Source organism: Triturus cristatus, chromosome 9 (assembly GCF_964204655.1).
Source record: "Triturus cristatus chromosome 9, aTriCri1.1, whole genome shotgun sequence".
NCBI lineage: Eukaryota > Metazoa > Chordata > Amphibia > Caudata > Salamandridae > Triturus > Triturus cristatus.
In genome coordinates, this window is record NC_140592.1 from 1,167,496,835 (window position 1) to 1,167,517,814 (window position 20,980).

Consider the following 20,980-nt stretch of genomic DNA (forward strand, 5'->3'; position numbering starts at 1 on the left):
CATCAGGTCAGCCCCAGCATGTGATATTTGGGGGTCAGAATCGTCCAGGAAATAGCTAAGATCGCAAAAGTCAATTTAGCACAAGTGTCAAGGGAGTGCCAAAAACAGATGAAATCTTGGGCCCCTCTTCCCTTAAGTATTCTTGGGAGGGTGAAGTTGGTCAAGATGGTGGTTCTACCTAAGATAACCTTTCTCTTCAATTCAATTCCTCTACACTTTGATAAAGCTGCTATTGATAAACTTCAGCAGGCCTTAAACTCCTTTGTCTGGGTATATAGAACTACCAGAATAGCCTGGATGAAACTGAGGCGTTGGAGAGAGAAAGGTGGTCTTGCTTGCCCTGACCTACAATATTATGCATGGGCTTTTCAGCTTACACATTCTCGGATGCTGTTAAAAATACCAGTAAGCACTGGGATAGGAGGTGTGCTCCTGGCTATGTTGAGGGGTGCCAATCTACCTGAGGAGGGTTTTTTGTTTAAATTTGGGGAACCAAAATTCTTCAAAAAAGTTAAACTTGCGGTCCTCCAGGCAATGGTCACAAAGTGGGCTAGATTAAAGCGCCTTGTTGGCCTTAACTACTTTTCAAGTTTAGCCCCACTTTGGGATTCTCGGGTGCACCAGAATGCTTAAGGGACAGGTTGGCTTTACCTCTTACAGAAGCGGGTTTGATGGTATGGGGGGACCTGGCCTATGAGGGCACACTCATTTCTTGAGAGCAATTTAGAGAAAGAATGGGAGTGGGCCTTTCAAAGTTTAAGTATATTCAGTTGCAGAACTGGGTTCAAACACAGCAAAGCCTGAAAAATCCCTTAGGTACGTGTTAGAAGGCGACCTCAGAGGAGCCCGGAGGGGGCCCTGGCTATCCTGAGACCAACCCTCGAGGTATCGTAGCCGGGCACTGGCGGGAGACTCCTCAGGGGAGGAATCTCGTATCTAGGATCGTACACTTGGCACCACACGACAAAGAGACACCACACCGGGAGTTCTTAAGAGCAAATCTTTATCAGATCGGAGTTGTAGGATCTTTATGATCAGCAAGGCAAATGTATACAAGTGGAGCGCGGGCTCACAGAGTCTTGGAGGGGGGTAGGAGGTAGCGGGACAGTCTTTGGGGATATGGATCAAATGCAGGAGCGTACCCGGTGCACAGCTCACAATCCTCGAGCTGGGGGATACGCTGGTCGTCGTCGGGGTCCGGCGGGACCAAGAGAGTCTGTGGGAGCCGCTAGTCACTCAGCAGAGCTCAATCACAAGTCGGAGGTCTTACGATCTTTCGGGGAGCCGCGAGTCACTCAGCAGGGCTCAAGCACAAGTTCGGAGGTCTTACGATCTTCAGGGAGCCGCGAGTCACTCAGCAGGGCTCAGGTGTTTCCAAAGGCGAATCTGCCGGACAGTCCCAGAGCACCCCTTGTTATAGGACGACTCCTCTTTGATGTCCGGAGTCTGTGCAGGCGGGGGTCTTGTCACCTGGGGGTCGCTTGTCGGGGTTTCCTGCCATTGTCTTTTGATCCTTTTAGGGCCGGGTCGGGAGGAGTCCCAGACACCCAGCAGGCGTGGAGCCAGCCGGAGGGCCGATCGAAACCCACCTTCCCAGGGGAGCTCAGAGGTGCGATGGAAACTGCTCCTCCCTCTCTCATCCCAATGGGAGCGCGATGTCCTCCAGCCGGAGTGGCGCCTCTAGGTCAGGGTCGCGCTGGGGCCGGGCGGCCATCATGGTGCATGGAGTGGGCACGCGGGCCCGGTGTGGCCGAAGGGAGGAAGGCCACGGACGGGGAAGTCCGGGTCGGGTGTGTGTGTGTTCTGGTGGGAAGGATCGGCTAGGCCGTGGGCTCGGGGGCTGCGTGAGGTTCAGGGGTCAGGTTATGTGGTGCGAGGACAGGGATGGTTATGTTACGAGGGCCGGGTCTAACAGTACGGGTAACACTCTTGAACATAAGTTAGTAGCCAGGCCAGCTGCGAGGGGGGAGGTCTCTTTCTGGTATTGGTCTATGGAAGAGGCCGTGGATGGTGAATTCAAACTCGCAGATGAATTATGGGGTGAACTTCTACCAAATGAACAGTGTGAGCAACTATGGCAGAACTCATTGAAGACTCTCTTTGGTACAGTAAGACCTGCCTGGCTGAAAAGAAACCACCTCTTCACCGCACACAGGGCCTATCTTTCTCCACTGAGGCTGACTACATTTTCAAGGGGGGCTCCAGTCAGCTGTGAGAAGTGTGGTCTGGTTGAAGCCTCAGATGTACACATGTTCAAGGACTGTCCTACCATTGCAGTTTTTTGGGATGGAGTTGGGAAGTCTTTAGTGGACATTTTGGGCTTCCCAATAGACCTGGCTTTGATAATTTTTGGTCTTACCAACCAAGTTACCAGAACAGCTAGATCCCTCTTATTCTATGCTATTTTGCGAGCCAAGAGACAAATATGCAAACGTTGAACTGAATCCACCTCTCCCATGCACTCTGACTGGATGGCTTCGCTTTTTGAGACATCTAAGATGGACTTGTCCAGAGCTTTCAGCAGTAAAAAGACAGCATTCTGGGACTTGTTGATTAAGTGGGCTAGGGCTTGATTTATAGGGAGGTATATTCTTGTTTTAATTACTCCTCTTAAAATAGTGTGTCCTATGATTATGCCTCCTTGGCACTCTTCGGACTACGTTGGGCACCCCCACATATTCTGATTGCCAACGGCGATGTCCACCAGGCTCTTGCAGGCTTAGTCGAAGAGTAACCTCTCCCCCTTTCCGGGGTTAGTGACATTCAAGTCTGTCAAAGTACCTGTAGGCGGGCATTCCAACTTAATGCCTGCCCATCTCAGACCATCGAGTATTGGTACGGACAGCTTGTTTGTTTAATGGGGTTTGAGGCGAATGAGGACAAAAAAAATAAACATTAATTGTGGGTGGTGGTCTTCATGTGGACGCGAAAATTGGTAGCAGTACTGTGCAACTTAATTCAAGTGATAGCCCAAACCCGTCAATATCCAATGGTATACACATTGATCTTTTTAAACTGCTCATTCAGCACTGGTTCCTATTTCCATGATGCCATCTGCACATTGCGTATGCTCAATAAGCACTGTGCCATCTCATGGATAACCTACTTGTCTATGCAGCTTTATCATTACTACAATAGAAATTAAAACACTGATTGATTAGTATAAGTTATTTTCTAATATCCATTCATCTGGAATTGAATACATCTTAACCTATCCGAGGGCACCATTGTTGTTGTATGCATATTATACTTGGGTAACCAGGGTTGCCCCTTAGCAATATAGCCTGTACTGTTAGTAGGGAGCAAACGGTCAGAAGAACTCGATTGGATGCGCTTCAGAGGCAGCAAACCCTTAGACCACTGCCTGGCTTGGAGCTGTGTTGTGTGCATAATGGTGACGTGCATTGTATCTAATAAGTACTGCAAAGGCAAGTATTAGTATATCTTGATATGGATGTGCCACTTTAGTGGCAAATGCTAAGAGAGCTATGTGGCTTGGAGCCATGATGTGCACATGATGTTATCAGGGATTGTGTCTGATGTTGGTTACATCTAAAGAGTCTAGTGGAAATTATATAGAGGTTCTCCCCACTACAATCTACTGGATCTACGGTGATCTTGGTATGGAGAAGTACAAGGATTGAGACACCTGATCCACAATCCCACAATCGGTCATTTGGTTACGCTTTTTAAGTTTCCTCCTTTTGATAGTGGTGCATTCAAATCAAAGAAGCATTATATATGGCTCCAAGGTTCTAGGCCCTTGCAGCTTCCTGTGCACACCAGGGACGTGCCCCTATGAAAGCAGCTGCTTTGTAGCTACACTTCTCGCTCTGTGGAGTGTAGGGACCTAGACAGCAACCCCCCTACCACCCTGTCTGTGAGAGCTGGACACACGCATTGAATGGCCATCCAGGGCGCAGGGCAGCATCCAGGGTTTGTGGAGAGGTGGTTTTAGAGTGAGAACGTACAGAGAGAAGGAGGGAACAGGTTCAAATTAATGCACTCAGATTAAACACTGTCATTATTTGCCCTTTTCTTTGCATCGGGAATATGAATTGCATACATTTAGGTAGGCCCTGAAGGAATGCTGTCTTATAGCCGAAGGGCAAGTCCCCAAGTAAAACGTAAAATGTGGAGATCTTGGGTGGGGTGGGGTGGAAAAAGACTATCCAGGTAGGGTTCTACACCTGCGTTAAGTGCTTAGTTTCCGTCGAGCTACCTTGATTTTCATTCAGGTTTGAACGCTGCCAGGATCCCATCTCTGGGATCTAATAAGACATATGTGACTCCTATTTTGGGAAAGGGCGCCTGCCCTAGATTGATAGATGGCCCCACCGGGCACTCGTGATAGAATGAATGAATGAATGATTATTTATATAGCACACTGCCCAAGTGTGTCCCGGCACTTAAACATCAGCATCCAAGATCTTCCAATAGCGCAGAACTAGCCAAAGTCCACCACTCCTAACTACGATAAAGATGGGTTTTCAGCACTTTCCTAAAGCCATCCTCTTCAGTCATTAATCTTTATGATCTCATTAATCTTAGTGGTGGCTGCTGCCAATCCAACGTGGGGGGCCACGCAGGGTAAACAATAATAAAATAAAAAAAGAACTTACTTTTCACAACCCCGCGCCGTGCTCCTCCTCTGTTCCTCTGCTCCGGGCACTGCAATCCTCATGAGCACAGGCTCCCAGACTCCCCACGCAATCCCAGCGCTTCTATCATGCTATTATTTACAGCATGAGGGAAGCACTGGGATTGGGCGGAGCGGGCCGGTTTCATGCTCCAGCAGGGACTGAGAGCCCGTGTCCCTGAGCACCGCAGATATATCCAAGGTACAGCCTGGAGATATCCAAGTGCGCATGTTGGGTTGGCAGTCCTAAAACGGCCGGCCAAACCGACATGCGCACTTTCAGTGCCTACAGTCCCAACTTCCCCTGGTGCTGACACTATGACCTGGCCCGCCACGCCCTCGACTTGCAGACCGGAAGTGAAAAATAAAATGACATTAAAATATTTTTATGTCATTTTATCTTTCTTCTGTCTGCTGCATGTGAGCAGTGGGGCGACGCTCCTCTGCCATAATGGAGAAGTTGCCTCTGGACAGGATGTGTCAGTCGTGCTCAAGACCACGGTATAGGCCAGAATACTACAAACATGATACATGGAAGACTGCATTGAGATTAAAGGTATAAAAAACTAACTCTAATTACCTTATTGTAATCGAATTGTGATCTCTTTAATCACCTGTAATAAGAATAAGATGTAACTGCTTAACTATAATAACCTATTACAAATGAGTGAGTTGTGGGATCGTAGTGCCCGCTTGCAGCAGCCAATGGGAAAGGGAGGTATGGATTATCACTGCAGTTGCAGAGTAAACGAGAACTGGCATTTCATTGTTATGATAGTTTTTTCTAAAACGAACTGTAAAAGACAGATTATGGGCTATGATCTTATTTTTTTTTGTGAGAAGGGAGATGAAGAGACCATGTATTATGAGGAATAAAATACCCTCTGCTATATGTTGAAAGTGATTGCAAGTCACCTCGGAGTTCCATGGCCTTATAAAAGAGTTCAGCCATTACATTAATTACTTTAAATGATAACAGAACTCCTTGGTGACTTGTAAAATTCTTATTGTGTATGGCAGATAGTAATTTACCAGTTTTATCAAAGCTGGACAAACCCAGTGGTGTTGGTATGATCACTGTGAGACAGTGCTTGGGAACCCACTAGGTAAGTTAAAAGACCCCTCACACACCAACCTAGTTGGTGTCATGCTTCATCATAGGGGTCCCAACCGGGTGGCCGAATGCCCCCCGGTTGTGCTGCGACGCCTGACTACAGCGGAGCTGGTGTGGTGCAAGGATGTGATGTAGTGAAGGTTTAAAAATATCTCTGAGAATCCTTGCCGTGGGAAGTTTATTATTGGCGGCTCAGGATATGTTAAAAATGAGACTATATGGTGCAACTACGAAAGAAATTAGTTTCTAATAGTTGTATGTGTGGTAGGTCTACATGTTTCAGCCCACATCAGGGTGTCAAGGGGCTTTCGTCAGGACCAGTGAGTGAAGTGAGTGGCAAAGTGAAAGGTGCCACGTGATAGGTGAAAAAAATTAATAGGTTAATTACCTACACACTCGCTAAGGTGTGTGGAACAGGTGTCTACACTTTGGCGGACACCGCAGCGAAAAAACCTGTGGGAGAAAGAACACAGCACAGAGATATGTATAACAGTGACATATTGTGCTGAGTATCGCAGCAACTATAAAATGCAATCTTACGTGCTGTGAGGGAACCAACACTATCAGACGGTCATACCTGTGGCAACACACACACTGTGCTTGTGTGGCATGCTGCTGTTGTCTAAGGCTAATCACTGACAAGTGCTAAAAGGACGCATGGCGCCCTGTGAACTCTATCGGTAAAGTAGTGATGAGCAAGACAAGCAATGGAATGAAAATAAAACAATAGGACGGTTTGGAGTGCAAACTATACAAGTGGGGTGCCTGGTGAGTACAGCAGGCAACTCGGATGGTGATACCGTGTGACCACTGACTTAGGATGGTTGGGCTGTATCGTAGTGACTTGGCTATGCTCCGACAACCAAACTTGACAAGTTTAAACTGCACTGCGAACTAGCAGAATTCTTTCGCAAACTCAAGCTTAAGGCTTTCTTTGAGAATGTCCCCGTACTCACTGATCCAGGAGACCAAGGGGACACCACCCTCAGAGTTGAGTTTTCATTCATACCTCCACCCAGCTCCACACCACCGGAGATTTTGGTACACGAGCAGACAGTGTTTAAAGAAATAGAAGCACTCAAAGAACCCCACACGTTCCAAAATACAAGCAAGACGAAACGCATGGCCCTACAGTCACTGAAGAACAACCCAGAGATCATTATCAAACCAGCTGATAAAGGGGGAGGTACGGTAATACTCAACAAAGATGACTATCACTGAGAATGTGAGCGCCTGCTAAATGACACCAAGAATTACGAGCTGCTCACACATGATCCCACCTCCTCCCTGAAAACTCGCATACAATCCATAGTGGATGATGCGGAACACTCTGGCCAGATATACAAGAAGGAGGCCAAATTCCTCACAACCACACAAGGCAAAATACCATATTTCTACACTGTTCCGAAGATCCACAAGAACAAAACCCCTCCCCCTGGACGCCCCATCGTCTCAGGCATCGGGTCCCTATTAGAACCCCTGTCACGCTTTTGTGACCATTTCTTGCAACCATTGGTTCAGTCCACGAGTACATACCTTAAAGATACTAAAGACCTTCTAGGTCTCCTAGCGGGCATACACTACGACCCCAACACTTCCTTTCTAGTATCACTTGATGTAGAGAGCTTGTACACAAGCCTCTCCCAAGATGACACCCTCAAAGTATTAGAAGAGGCTCTCAGTGACTCCGACTGGCAATACCGCACCCCCCCTTCCTTTGTACTAAAATGCGCAACACTTGCGCTCAAAGAAAACTACTTCGAATACGAAGGAAAGCTCTATCTCCAGAAGTACGGCACTTCGATGGGGAGCGTTTTCACCCCCAGCATAGCGGGCTTGTACGTATTTCATTTTGAGACCAAACATCTCCTCAATAACAATTCACCACGCATTCCTCAAATCAAATTTTACAAACGATACATTGATGACATCCTTCTGATCTGGGAGGGATCAGAAGATTCATTGGCTACCTTCTGTGAATGGATCAACACGTGCGACCCCAACCTCAGGTTCCCACACAGCTCAGATAGGCACCAGACCACCTTCCTAGACCTAGACATAAAAGCCGCATAGGAGGCCTTATGAGCAAGACTCACTTCAAACCTACGGCCCGAAATTCCCTACTACACTTTACCAGTTTCCACCCCCGAGCCCTCCGCGAAAACCTACCGTATGGCCAATTCCTTCGCCTCCGCAGAAACTGCAGTGACACCAAGGATTACAAGGTACAGGCAACCGACCTTTGCCACAAGTTGCACCAACAAGGTTACCCACAAAAGATAACCAAGACAGCCAACAAGAGGGCCAGAAACCAAAATCGCGATGGCTTACTGGAAAACTATATCAAGGAACCCACAAGTCCGCCACTCACATGTGTGACTACTTACAATACGGTAACCAACAAGGTTGCCCAAATCATGAAGAAAAACTGGAGAATCCTGAACACGGGCAATCTCAATTGGGATCCTCCCCTTCTATCAAATAAAAGAGCCCGCACCATTAAGGACACCATAGTATCCACCAGACCTTCTCGTCTTCCCAGACCCACTAACACGGTCCTCAATGCCTGGGGCCTTCCCAACATCAAAGGGCATTTCCCATGCGGCAATTGCAGTGTATGCCACATTACCGAGACGACCAAACACCTGAATCTTGAATCTGGTAAAACATGGGAACTTCGCAAGCACACGAACTGCAACACAGAAAATGTTGTGTACCGGATAATTTGCCCATGCAACCTTATCTATATTGGCATGACCACTCGCAAAATAAAAACCAGGATCCGTGAGCATCGCAGTACAATACGCTGCAAGAAAAACATCACGAAAATGACCAATCACTTCCTAGAAAGAGGCCACACGACCAATGATATGAGGTGGGTCGTTCTGGAGGCCCTAGACCACAACCTACCCAACATCCAGAGCCGCCTCTTGGAACAAGAACAAAGATGGATATATCGTCTGTCTAGCCACACCATTGGCCTAAATGACAATATCCCTTGGAACAGCCTCAGCAGATCCTAACCTCACTTTGTCACCCACCGGCTTGGCCTACTGAAGCCATCTAACACTCATCCCCTTCCGGGCATCCAGTCTTCCACCTGCCAGGCATAATCTGTTTTCTATATTTTTATTCTTATTCTTCTTTATTATTTTCTACCTCATGTCAGCCAGGTGCCCGCATACATGCCCCCTTTTTCAAACCCAATCATCGGCACCTAGACAACTATCCCAGCAAAAACGTGCCCGGCCCTGTTTCTCTTCATTTTTGTTCGCGATCACCCCAGTGCTGCACTCAAGTTCTTCTGCGCACGCGCGCTTGATCAGCGACCTTCACGCATGCGCGGTACTCCCGCCTTCTCCCACGCATGCGCGTGTAGCCCACACTCTGGCCCGGCACATGCGCAGGCTTCTTTCCTCAGCCCGTGACCACTGGTCAGATAGCACGTATCCCATGGACTCAACCACTATTTAACCTCCCACCACCATGGACCCCTCACCATCCGGGATCCGGGAGACCTCAGTAGGTGCCATGCGGGTGCTGCTTCATGAACAAGTAAGGTGACGCGCGCTTTTTCTTCATCGGATTGCATTTGCTCTCCATGTCCCGCTTTTTATGCCGGCCATTACCATCCCGCATCCTGAGCAGCGACTATACTCAGCCATACAGTAATTTCTTCTTTTTTCTTTTTTCTTTTCTCTACCTCCCGTTACCTCAGAGCGCCGCACAGGGGCACTTCCCCTCCTTGTACCCAGCACTTTGCAAGTAATGCGCACTGCTACACGTCCAGTTAATTCTACGAGCGCCCACTGGGTACTGACTACGATACAGCCCGACCATCCTAAGTCAGTGGTCACACGGTATCACCATCCGAGTTGCCTGCTGTACTCACCAGTTACCCCACGTGTATAGTTTGCACTCCAAACCGTCCTTTTGTTTTATTTTCATTCCATTGCTTGTCTTGCTCATCACTACTTTACCGATAGAGTTCACAGGGCGCCATGCGTCCTTTTAGCACTTGTCAGTGATTAGCCTTAGACAACAGCAGCATGCCACACAAGCACAGTGTGTGTGTTGCCACAGGTATGACCGTCTGATAGTGTTGGTTCCCTCACAGCACGTAAGATTGCATTTTAAAATTGCTGCAATACTCAGCACAATATGTCACTGTTATACATATCTCTGTGCTGTGTTCTTTCTCCCACAGGTTTTTTCGCTGCGGTGTCCGCCAAAGTGTAGACACCTGTTCCACACACCTTAGCGAGTGTGTAGGTAATAAACCTTTTAATTTTTTTCACCTATCACGTGGCACCTTTCACTTTGCCACTCACTTCACTCACTGGTCCTGACGAAAGCCCCTTGACACCCTGATGTGGGCTGAAACATGTAGACCTACCACACATACAACTATTAGAAACTAATTTCTTTCGTAGTTGCACCATATAGTCTCATTTTTAACATATCCTGAGCCGCCAATAATAAACTTCCCACGGCAAGGATTCTCAGAGATATTTTTAAACCTTCACTACATCACATCCCTGCACCACACCAGCTCCGCTGTAGTCAGGCGTCGCAACACAACCGGGGGGCATTCGGCCACCCGGTTGGGACCCCTATGATGAAGCATGACACCAACTAGGTTGGTGTGTGAGGGGTCTTTTAACTTACCTAGTGGGTTCCCAAGCACTGTCTCACAGTGATCATACCAACACCACTGGGTTCGCCCAGCTTTGATAAAACTGATATATACCACAGGGGATACGGACGCACCCCACGCCTCCCTAGCTCTCTCATTGTTCTTCACAGATAGTAATTTACCACATATATATTGTTTAAGAGCACCTAGCTGACTGATATCACCAACAATTACTTTACCTGCAGGGTCAATATTGAAGCTACTCTGTTTAGACTTAAGAGACATTAATAACAAGGGCCAAATCAACATGGTTATTTCATTCAAGTCTGGCAGCTTTAGAATTCCAGTGTTGTAAAACACACTTGGCACTTTTAATACACGTGGCCTATTTATTTAGTTTATTATTTTTATAATGTGACTTATTGGCTGTTGCTAAGTAACAGGCCGGCCTCTTAAAACCACAAACAGGGGAGCAGCCAGGTCTTTATCTAGTCCTAGAAAGCCTTGGTGCCACTGGAAGGCAGTAGAGCTTTCTACAGGTCAGTGTACAATGTGACCGCTATGGGATCAGCCTTGAGGCTGCACTTTCAAGATGCTTTTATGGCAAGCAGAGGTATACAGTATTGCAATATCTTAGCACTGAGTGTGCACTGGGGCTGTTGCCTTTAAGTTCCCAACATGCCCCGGAAGATAGGGGACATGGACCATTTAGCTGGGATAGTTACGGCACAACTGGCAAGCAATTTTTTGAACTGGCCCAATATCTGATGTGTGTCTATTTGCTGTTGCTATTAAGGTAGGCCATATACCAGATTGCCCGCATAAGTGAAGCAGTGCACATGGTCTATTGGATGTGCTGTAAATTACATTACTAAAAGTTACTAAAAGTTCACCAATTACTATTTGGTCTGGTTACAGGTCTCCATTATTAGCAGGACGGGACCAGAAATCAAAAGCAGCCCTTGGAAAAATGTTGAAACAGCCCCCATTCCTTTTTCCTCACCCGCCCCGCTGTCCCTTTTTGTCTTTCCTCTGTTCACTTTGTCTCTCCTAAAGCACCCGCGGTGCCAGATGTAGTCAACCAGGGGAGATGTAGAAAACAGCAAAGGTGCCGGCAGCTGCCCTCTGCCTTCAGAAACTGCTGTGTTTCTTGCACGCCCCTTTGTCATCCTCCCAATGTTAGCCTAGCTGTGCTCATTGAAGGCAGCTTTTATTTTTCACACGTTGCTACATAGCGCGCTTGCTGTTGTGCCACATTGCATTTTCACACAGAACCTGCACATGTTTTAGTGTTTTATTCTTTTCCTGGGATTTAGTCTGAACACATTAGACCAGGTCAAACAACAATGGCCCTTGTTATTCTCTCTGGCTAGACACTAGCTCTCAGACCTAACAAGAAAATGCAGCTGCTGCTTGGGAGCACACATGTCTTGCCATATAACTAAGGACAGGGGTTCTGAAAAAACACACTCATCGAGGGTCCTGAAGCAAGAGTGCTGCGTCAGCTGCGACGTAGAGCATCCATGTATGTACGCTAAGATACAGGATCTGCCACTGATTTCAGAAATCTTTAATATATAATCATTTAGCTTCAGTAGAAGGGGGATTTAAGCTAGTCTTTCTTATAACATGACCGGGCTCTTATTGTATACGGTTTGTTAGTCATGCTAATGATATTTCTGGAATGCATTTGTTGTCTAATTGTGGTGCAAATACTGCATCTTAGAGCTCGATAGTTCAAATAAATATTATAAACTTTCTTTGTGTCTCTTGTTTATGTTATTGTGGAAAGGTGTGAGTGAGTGAGCCAAAGCATGTGTCCTATTACCGCAATCCCTAGCAGGGTTCAGAGTGATGTGTTCTGGGGTGCCAACTAACTTGTTTCTCTGGGAAGGTTAGGAGGGCAAGTGAGGCACTATAGCTAGTCGGACTCGGGCTCATAAGATACTGAGGTGGTATGGTGGCTTAGTCCCGAGTCCCGACATGCAGATGTTCTATGGTCCCAAGCAGAGGGGAAATGACAATGGGAATAAATGAGCAGTCCGGCGCTGTGTATTAACTACGCTAAGTTCAGTCCTTGGGAAGAGGAACCATGTAGTATCTTTTAAAGTAGCAAGGGAATGTTTAATATGTTGCACATTTGCAAACTCGTTATTTATATCATTTTATGGTTTCTGATATAAGGAATGGGTGAAACAACTTTGGAATCCACTTATTCATAAATGTCACTTTTTTGCAATCAAATGTACCCTGAAGAGGCCCCAAGAATCTATCTGTGGCCAGCTACGAAGATACTTTGAACCATGAGTGAAAGCTCAGGCAGACGAGTAGGGACTTTGATTCTTTGCCCCAGTGGGATACAACTATCTCTGCACTCGCCTCCTTGCCTGTTGATGGCCCCTCCAAAGTCCTTGGTATAGAAGTCCTGCTCATTCATCCTCTGCTCTGGATTTCACAGCCTCCCCTCGCGGATCTTCAGCTGACAATGTATGCTTTTTCCATCATTTTCTTTCATTAATCCTCCATTCCTATGTTGTATTTTCAGAGAGTGGTGACGGGACGCTGAGTTACGCAACAGCTGCTTTGGGTAACACCTGGAGCCACAGCGTCAACACGCGGCTGATCCTGCAGTACCTGGATGCACAGAGGAGGCAGGTAAGGGGACTCAGGTATTGGCTTCCTTGTGAAATGAAACAGTCTCTTTGTGAAGCATCGCATTCGCATCACCGATTACTGACCACTTAGACACAAGGCTGGCTCTATTTTGTTTCATGATCAAGGGTAAACTGTGGCTGGTGGGGTCGCCTCGACACGATTAAAATGATGCTCTCCCCAATAGTTCTTTACACTATTTCCAACATTCCAATTCCAGCTAAATTTTTTAGGAAAATCAACACTATTCTTTCTTCTTTCCTCTGGTCAGGCAAAAAAGCGCGCATGTCCTTGTACAGACTACGACTCCCCAAATCAGAGGGTGGGGTCAATTTTCCAGATTTTCCCACTTACCACAAAGCTTTCCTTCTACGAAAAGCTTCCCTTTGGTTGCGAGAGCCTGCTGATTCTCCCCCTTTATGGCTTGTTATTGAGCGTCTTTCACTATCCCCCTTTACTTTCGCTGAATATCTCTCATTTTCTCATAAACCCCAGCTCATTTCCACTCCCATCCACAAATTCACCACCAAGCTTCTTCTTTCCACTTCCCCAAGCCCTCCTTCTTCTGTAGCCGATTTTCTCAATACCTCCATTTGGTATAACAATAGCATCCTCATTATTCACAAGCCCTTTTATTGGAAATCTTGGAGACAAAAAGGACTGATTTGGGTATCGCACCTCTTTTCTGGCTCTTATTTCTTACCTTTCTCTGTTCTTTGCCATAACTTCAACCTCCCCTCCTCCTTTGCCCGTAAGTACCTCACGCTCAAGAATGCAGTAATGTCCACCTATATCCAACTTTCCAACTCTCCCGCCCAGCCCGATCTGTTCAACCCCACTCTACGCCTTCACTCCTTGCTTCGCACTTATAATACTGCCTCATTAATTTACCGCTCATTTCACAAGACTCTCACCCCCAGGCCAAAATCCACGGTAGAGGAACAATGGGAATCTGATCTTGATATCTCTTGGCCCACCTCTCTTTTGGATAAAGTGTGGACCAAACTTCGCAAATCATCCAGGGCTGCCTCCCTTACGCAAACCCTTTTTTTAAAATTTATAACAGACTTCTTTTTTCACCCCATTTGTTGAATAAGAGGTTTCCTTTAATCCCTGACCATTGTTGGTCCTGCTCGACTCCCAAGGCTACTCTTTTTCACATGCTTTTTTCATGTACTGCTGTGAACAATTTTTGGAAACAAGTTTGGGCCCAGATTAATGCCATATTTCACACTACATTTCCCTTTTCCTTTGTCAATGTTTTTTTAGGAAGTCTCTCTTCCTACTGGGCAGATGTTGATTTTAATGTGCAGATTGTTGATTTGTTGCTAGCTGTTGCATTCCAGCAAATTGGAAAAATTTTGCTAATATCTCTTTTAGAGCATGGTGGTACAATGTATGCCATAATCACAGGCTAGATACCGTTCTCATGTATCCCCTTAGTCTGGCTAAAAAATGACATGACCTTTGGCTACCTGTGACTTTGTACCTTGACATTTGCGCTAAGCGCTCGTCTCATTTGCCTCCCTTTCAGCAGGAGGTCCCCAAGCCTCCCTGATTGACCTTTTTTGTTCCTTTGCTTTTTCCATAATTTATTTTATTGCATATTATTTCCAGTACTGATTTCTGTTATATAGCATCAATTATTTGTTATCTCTTAGTTTAATGTTTATTTCCACAGACATGTTTATTCTATTTATTATATTGCTGTTATGCTTTAGTTTTTCTTATGTATTGACACCTTTACTTCTCTAATAAAGATCTTTTGAACTTAAAAAAAAAGGGTAAACTGTGGGTGATTTGGAGGGAGGAAAGTACTCAGTTAAATATCCCACACCTCATCCTTTGATATTCATTTCCTTCTGCTTAATCCGAGTAGTGTAAATATACAAAATCGGGGGTGAGACATTTTTAAAACTTGGCTTCCATGGCTTGACTCAAAGAGGGCTGTCTGCAAGGAGTATTGCACATTTCTTGGTAAATATACTTAGAATTTGAAAGTTTCTTCTGCCAATATAGTCCCAAATAGTACCATCAGTATTCACCAAATAGTACAATCAGCATCACCAGGAGAAATATCTGCCTTATACTGACATAATCTCTGTAGAATTGGTTTGACAATGAATCGTGAGGCCTTTGCATGGTACAACTAGCACCCTATAGTAATGCTACACAGAGACCAGTCAGAACCGAGCAAGTGCCTCCTTTATTTTCAACAGGCTTCCATGTAAAAGCATGTTGTACTGCAATCTTATTATCCCAGTCATTCTGAAGTAGAGGTCAAGTGAATGTAATACCTACTTTGCCAACAGGTGGCAGCACACAATCAGTTACATGGGTGTAGTTATGTTGTATGTTAGCAACATATAGTGAAATCGCTGCAGCTTCAAAAGTGAGGCGGCACGTGAGAAAAAAAGACGGGTCTTACCCCTAAATAATTATGTTGCTACAAAGTATTGTATTTTTAGTATTTTGGTTTCATTTATTTGTACTACTTAGACTCGCCAGGGAAGGAGGAGATCTTGGTTCAGAATTGAGTGTGCAGAAGTTGTGGTTACACACCTTTCTTGATCTACTAGTGATCATGCCTGTACCACAGTATTCTCATTTTTGCTGTTGTGTTTCTCTAGTAAGGTAAAGTCTCACTTGCTGTAAGAGATAAACTGGAGGTAGATCTGGTCAGTCAGATAGGTGGGTTTTCTGGCAATCAAACCACTGTCTGAGGCTTTGCAAGTGTGTCCAGAAACACACATCATTTGTTGAAGCCAGTAGAAGCTAAAGCTCGTATTGATGTCATTGCCCAGATAATCTTAGCTATGGTTACTAGAATACCCCCATCTTTAAAGTTTGTTTACAAAAAAAATAGAATACCCCCATCTCCCTGTAAAACCTGCCAAAGGGACTGTTCCACTCCAAACCTTAATGTAAAGCTGCTGGGAAAAGAGCCTTGTATGGCATCTGGTGAAGGTTCATAAAACAGAGTGATCTCGTGGTCTAGAAAAAGGTTGGTTAGACTCCCTGTGGCACACTTCCTAATCTGCTCGCCCCACGGGTAGTCCCTGCACCGATCTTTAAATAGCTGCCTCGATATCTTCGTCAGGCGTAGCCCACATGACTTCCAGGGCAAGAGCTTTCAACATTCTTTTTAAATATAAAAGCCAAGGGGTTCTCGTTTGACATGTTGAGTTTAGGAGTTCTCTAAGGGTAGATCTGTAGGACTCCAGTTCGGGTGTTGTCCAAATCCAATGCCAAACCAATAAGGGTCTTAGCTGGATTGTAAAAGATATTGGGTACAAGCCCATGTCCTGGGCTACAGGGAGTGTTGGTGGGCTTTGGGGAAGAATAAGAAGTTAGCTAAGGAAACCGTTCTCTGCTACCGATAGCCCGTTATTGCGAGAGTGGCCCCACAGTTCCACACCATAGAGGGCAGCTCTTTTTGCTTTAACCTTATAAGGTTCGAGCGCAGGGGTTACACTCCTGGAGTTCATCTTTTTGGCGATGTTAAGAATTGCCCCCGACCCTTGTTGGAGTTTGAGTGAAGTCTTACTGACTTCCATGTTCCAGCTGGAATTATGGGACAGTGTCACCCCCAAGAAAACAAAAAAATGTACCTGCTAGAAAAGTGAGTTCTTCACCTCAATTCTTGAGTGTAGGGGCCTCCTAGAATTCAATATCATATATTTTGTTTCGCTATATTTAACTCAAGACCCTGATCAGAGCAAACAGCAGAATGCAGTTTAGAATTGCTTGTACTCCACTCAAGGTTTTGGAAATGAGCCGCATATCGTCTGTAAATAGCAAGGTTGGATTTTTTGTATAGCTAGTTTTAGGGGCATCATTGTTTGCAATGTTTAGTGCTGCAGCCAAATCGCTGACGTATAATGCAAAGAGTGTCTGCGCTTACATGCACCCCGGGCACACTCCCCGTTCTATCCTAAAAGCATCCGACAGCTCTCCGTACCTCCAATGCCTGCATCTTGCAGGGTTATTATCATATATCATTATAAGTATGTCTAGGATATTAACTGGAACTATCCAGAGCATCCCATAGTTTCCAATTTACTGTAAATATGCGGTCTTTTCAGTATAAATCAATCAATCGATCGATTGATTAAGTATACATCTCTTTCCCTATTTCACTGCAGGATAATAGTGACTTTTTGTACCTAGTTTGTCATTCACCATGGCACCGTGACCCTAACTCTCTTTGTTGCATGGTAACTGAAACAGCTGCTACCCCCTTAACATTCTACTGTGTAAAATCTCATATCCTGTACCTAAGCTCAGCATCATTAACTCCGATGTACCGACTCAGCAGCACATCCAGTCATGAAGTCCCATTTCTAGCTCATTTAGTTCTCAGCGGACGTATGCATCCACTCTAGGATTTTGTGTTCAACCTCATAGTCACATGCTCAAATCCGGGCAGGTCAACTCAGCATTTCATCCATCTGAGGCCGATAAAATGAGTACCTTGGCGTTGAGTAACACTAGCCATCTGTTATTTCAGTGCCAAGAGACTCAAGGGTGGACGTCCGCTTTACAAAAACATATGTTTCTTATTTTATGTTTGATAACTTCACTCCTATCCTCTGGTGCTTGCTGGTCAGGCCTCCTAAGCTCTGTAGTGCCTCTTTCACCTTATTCTCGGCCCAACCAACTCTCGATCCACACCACATCACCCAGGTACATTGTTAACACTTGACCCTTTAACTTTCAGTGTGGAAGAAATGCTTTGCTAACACTTATTTTCTTGAAGGAGGCAATCAGATAAGTTTGAAAGGACTCATTTCCTTTCGTTTTATGTTGATCTCTGTGTAATGGGTTTGAATCTCACACCTGCTCTCGCGTTGTTTCATTTTGTTGTTCAGCGTGGTTCAGTCTAACTTTGGAAGAAACGTTAATGTCTGGTGCACACAAACAGACAGTACTGAGAAGACATCCCTTTTAGACACCATCTTAGCAACCTAGGGGATATGGCAAAATTCACCTTGACAATCAGATTTCAAGTGAAAAATGATATAGTTAAATAGAAAGAATTATGGGAAATATTGTTATGCATCAAATATGTCAATAAATAAAATTGCAGAAAAAAAAAGTCTGTGTTTTCCTTGATAGATGAATTCGTAATTGATGAAGCATGTGTATTAGCAACTTCCAGTTTAACTGCTGGAAAGTTTTATATATAAACAAAATGATAGCACCAGTTTTGCATTGCTTCACAGTGAGATTGTGGATGTCAGGCAAAATATATGAACCCATGTATTCATCCGCAGGACCTGCTCGACAAAGAAAGTCCTAAAATGAAGGGTGGCGACCTCCCTCTGCTCTTGACCTAATTGTCTGACTCCCTACTGCAATTTACACATCAGTGGCGTAGCTGGACCTTTTGCCAGTCTCTGCGTTGGCCGCACCGCGGCGGTCGCATGTAGGTGCAGGGGGAAGGTGCTGGTGATTCCTGCGTTTGCCGCCCCATGACCACCGCAGGCCTCTGCCCCCCAAACTCGTGCTTCCAGGGGCTGTGGTAAATAATTTAATTACCGGTACTTAATTTGATGCGGAAAATTAATAAGAATAGCTCAGTAAAATAAGAGGCAGAATCCGTGGTATTAGAGATTCGGAACGGCTTTATTCCTATACAAAGGAACATAATTCGAATTATGGGCCTTCTATTCCATCACCACGAAAGTTCAGGAAGGAAGGAACAATACATTATTGACAGGTAATCATTTTTATAGAAGAGGCATTACAGTGAAACAGATGCAGGAGGCGTAACAGTTGATAACAGAGATAAAGACATACATGCGTAACTAAAATGGGTGTAACTAGGCGTAACTAAAGAACGTCATTAGGTATGATGTCACAAATGGGTGGTTCCATGAAAGAATTTCGCAATGTCAGCAAAAATACTTGGCAGAGATGCGCGCGCAGCAGCATGACGTGTGATTTGACGTGCAACTAGGGGGAGAGAGGGACTTGACATTTAGCTCTACATGTGGAGACAGAAGTCTGGGGTTATGTCAACCTAATCCCAAATCATATCTAATATCCTATGTTTAAAGAACTGTGTTATCCAAAAAGAGAGGTCTCTTAGGATAGAATCTTATTCTATACTGACTATACTGACTGTTAGTGCGTGTACAAGCGTCTAAGTGTCTACACTAGATGCGAGGGGGTAGGAATATTCCATGGTAACAGGGCTATGAATTACTTGCATGAGGGCAGCGAGGCCTGGCCCTTTGCGCGGTAGCTGGAGGAATGTTTACCTAAACTACTAGACAGGAATGCATCGGATGAGGGGCGGAGGAGATAATCTTGAAGGTGAAATACAGTTTTCTGGCAGGCTACGGGCTGGATCAGGCACCGTTAGCCGCGCAGGGAGTAAGACAAAGTTCATGGTCACGGATGCAGGCTCAGACTGGAGCTTTCAGAGGCAGAAGGCAGGAAAAGGCTTGAAGACAGAATTCGGGCCTACTCGCCTGGACTGTAAAATGGGATAAATGGGATATAAAGCCGGTGGCCTTTCATACTTAGGAATAGAATATCCGGCCCATTCATGGCGGATCTGAAAGAGGACATGTTGACGGTGGACGCACATGTGTTTGCGTCTTCATAACTGGAACTGGAGGGAACATACATGTACTTGTAACTTATACATGAAACCGTTGGGGTCCAAGATAGGGGACATAACCGACCATAAAAATCCATATTTCCACATTCCCTCCTTGTCCCCTACTGGCCCTTAGGAGATATCAATCTTCATCAATCCATCGATCTGTTCATATAACATCATTTGTTCTTCTTTCTTCTTCCGGGATCTCGAATGAAAACTTGGATGTGGGATACACGAGGTGGCACACAGACCACAAATCGCTGGCCCACATTGTAGACATAAGCAGCAACTGAATAGTATGAGAGAGCCAATACCTAGGAAGGAGAGCATTCTCCATCCCCAGGCTGACAACACGCCCCAGAACCAACCGGACCAAGTCCAGGTGCCTGGACTCTGGTGTATCTGGCTTACAATCTTATGAAGGCGGGTTATGGCTTTATATACTGACGGCGAATTTTCTGGTATGAAAATGCAACAACTTGATCCGATGACCTTACAAGCTCCGCCCCTATCGGCCAGGATGACGTCAAGGACAAGACGATTTTGAAGCACAACAATCCGCATAGCAGACTGTTCTTCTGTTAAATTGCCTAAGGCGGAAATAGTTTCGTTCACTACTGCTTCAAGGGTTCTGGTTAATCTACGTATCATCTTACTATTAGTGACTGTACCTATATAGGGGAAGAAACCTTTATTGAAATCTGTGTATTTTTCCCATGCTGTTTCAGTGTAATCGACGATTGGGAGATCTCTCTGCTGTCTATTGTGTACTAAATGAGTATTTCTATGATAATCAGGAGGAGCTAGGAAAACAGGTGGTAGGAGGAATGCCAGGTAACAGGTACCATCCCAATCTAGAGGTAGGCGTACATATGCGGTCTGGCCACATATAAAGTAGGAATGACGAGAAGCTCTAAATGTAGACTTGCCTTGATCATTGAATTTTATCACAGTGGTGCATTTACTATGGCCCATGTGTATGGAGCCATTCTTTCTTATACATAGTTCCCCTTTTACTGGGAACACGGACATGGCGGACAAGATTGGTGTAGCTTCAGATTCAACGTTCAGGATCATGAGGTTAAGTGTAAAATTACCTAATCCATATACTTCATTTTCTAGATCAGTTCCTGTTCTTTTGGGAAGTCCCTCCTTGTTAGGGTAGCAGACTTTAAGCAAAACTAAGTTCAGGTTTCCCCATACCCAGTTGTCTTGATAAACTGCGGAATTCGAATCTAGGGAATTAATCAAACTAAACCATGCTCCACAGGAGCCATTGTGTGTGAACGGATAGGAAAAGAGGGGCAAAACTCCCTTATAGTTCTG

The 20,980-nt window shown here is 45.3% G+C and overlaps 1 protein-coding gene across 1 annotated transcript in view; it reads left to right on the forward strand.

Annotated features, from left to right (window-relative positions):
• Positions 1–20,980, forward strand: part of RAD51B (RAD51 paralog B) — a 2,869,137-nt gene that overhangs the window by 2,656,162 nt on the left and 191,995 nt on the right. The window contains exon 9 of the mRNA XM_085627892.1: positions 12,935–13,044. Coding sequence (XP_085484018.1) covers positions 12,935–13,044 — 110 coding nt within the window. The remainder of the gene's footprint in view (positions 1–12,934; positions 13,045–20,980) is intronic.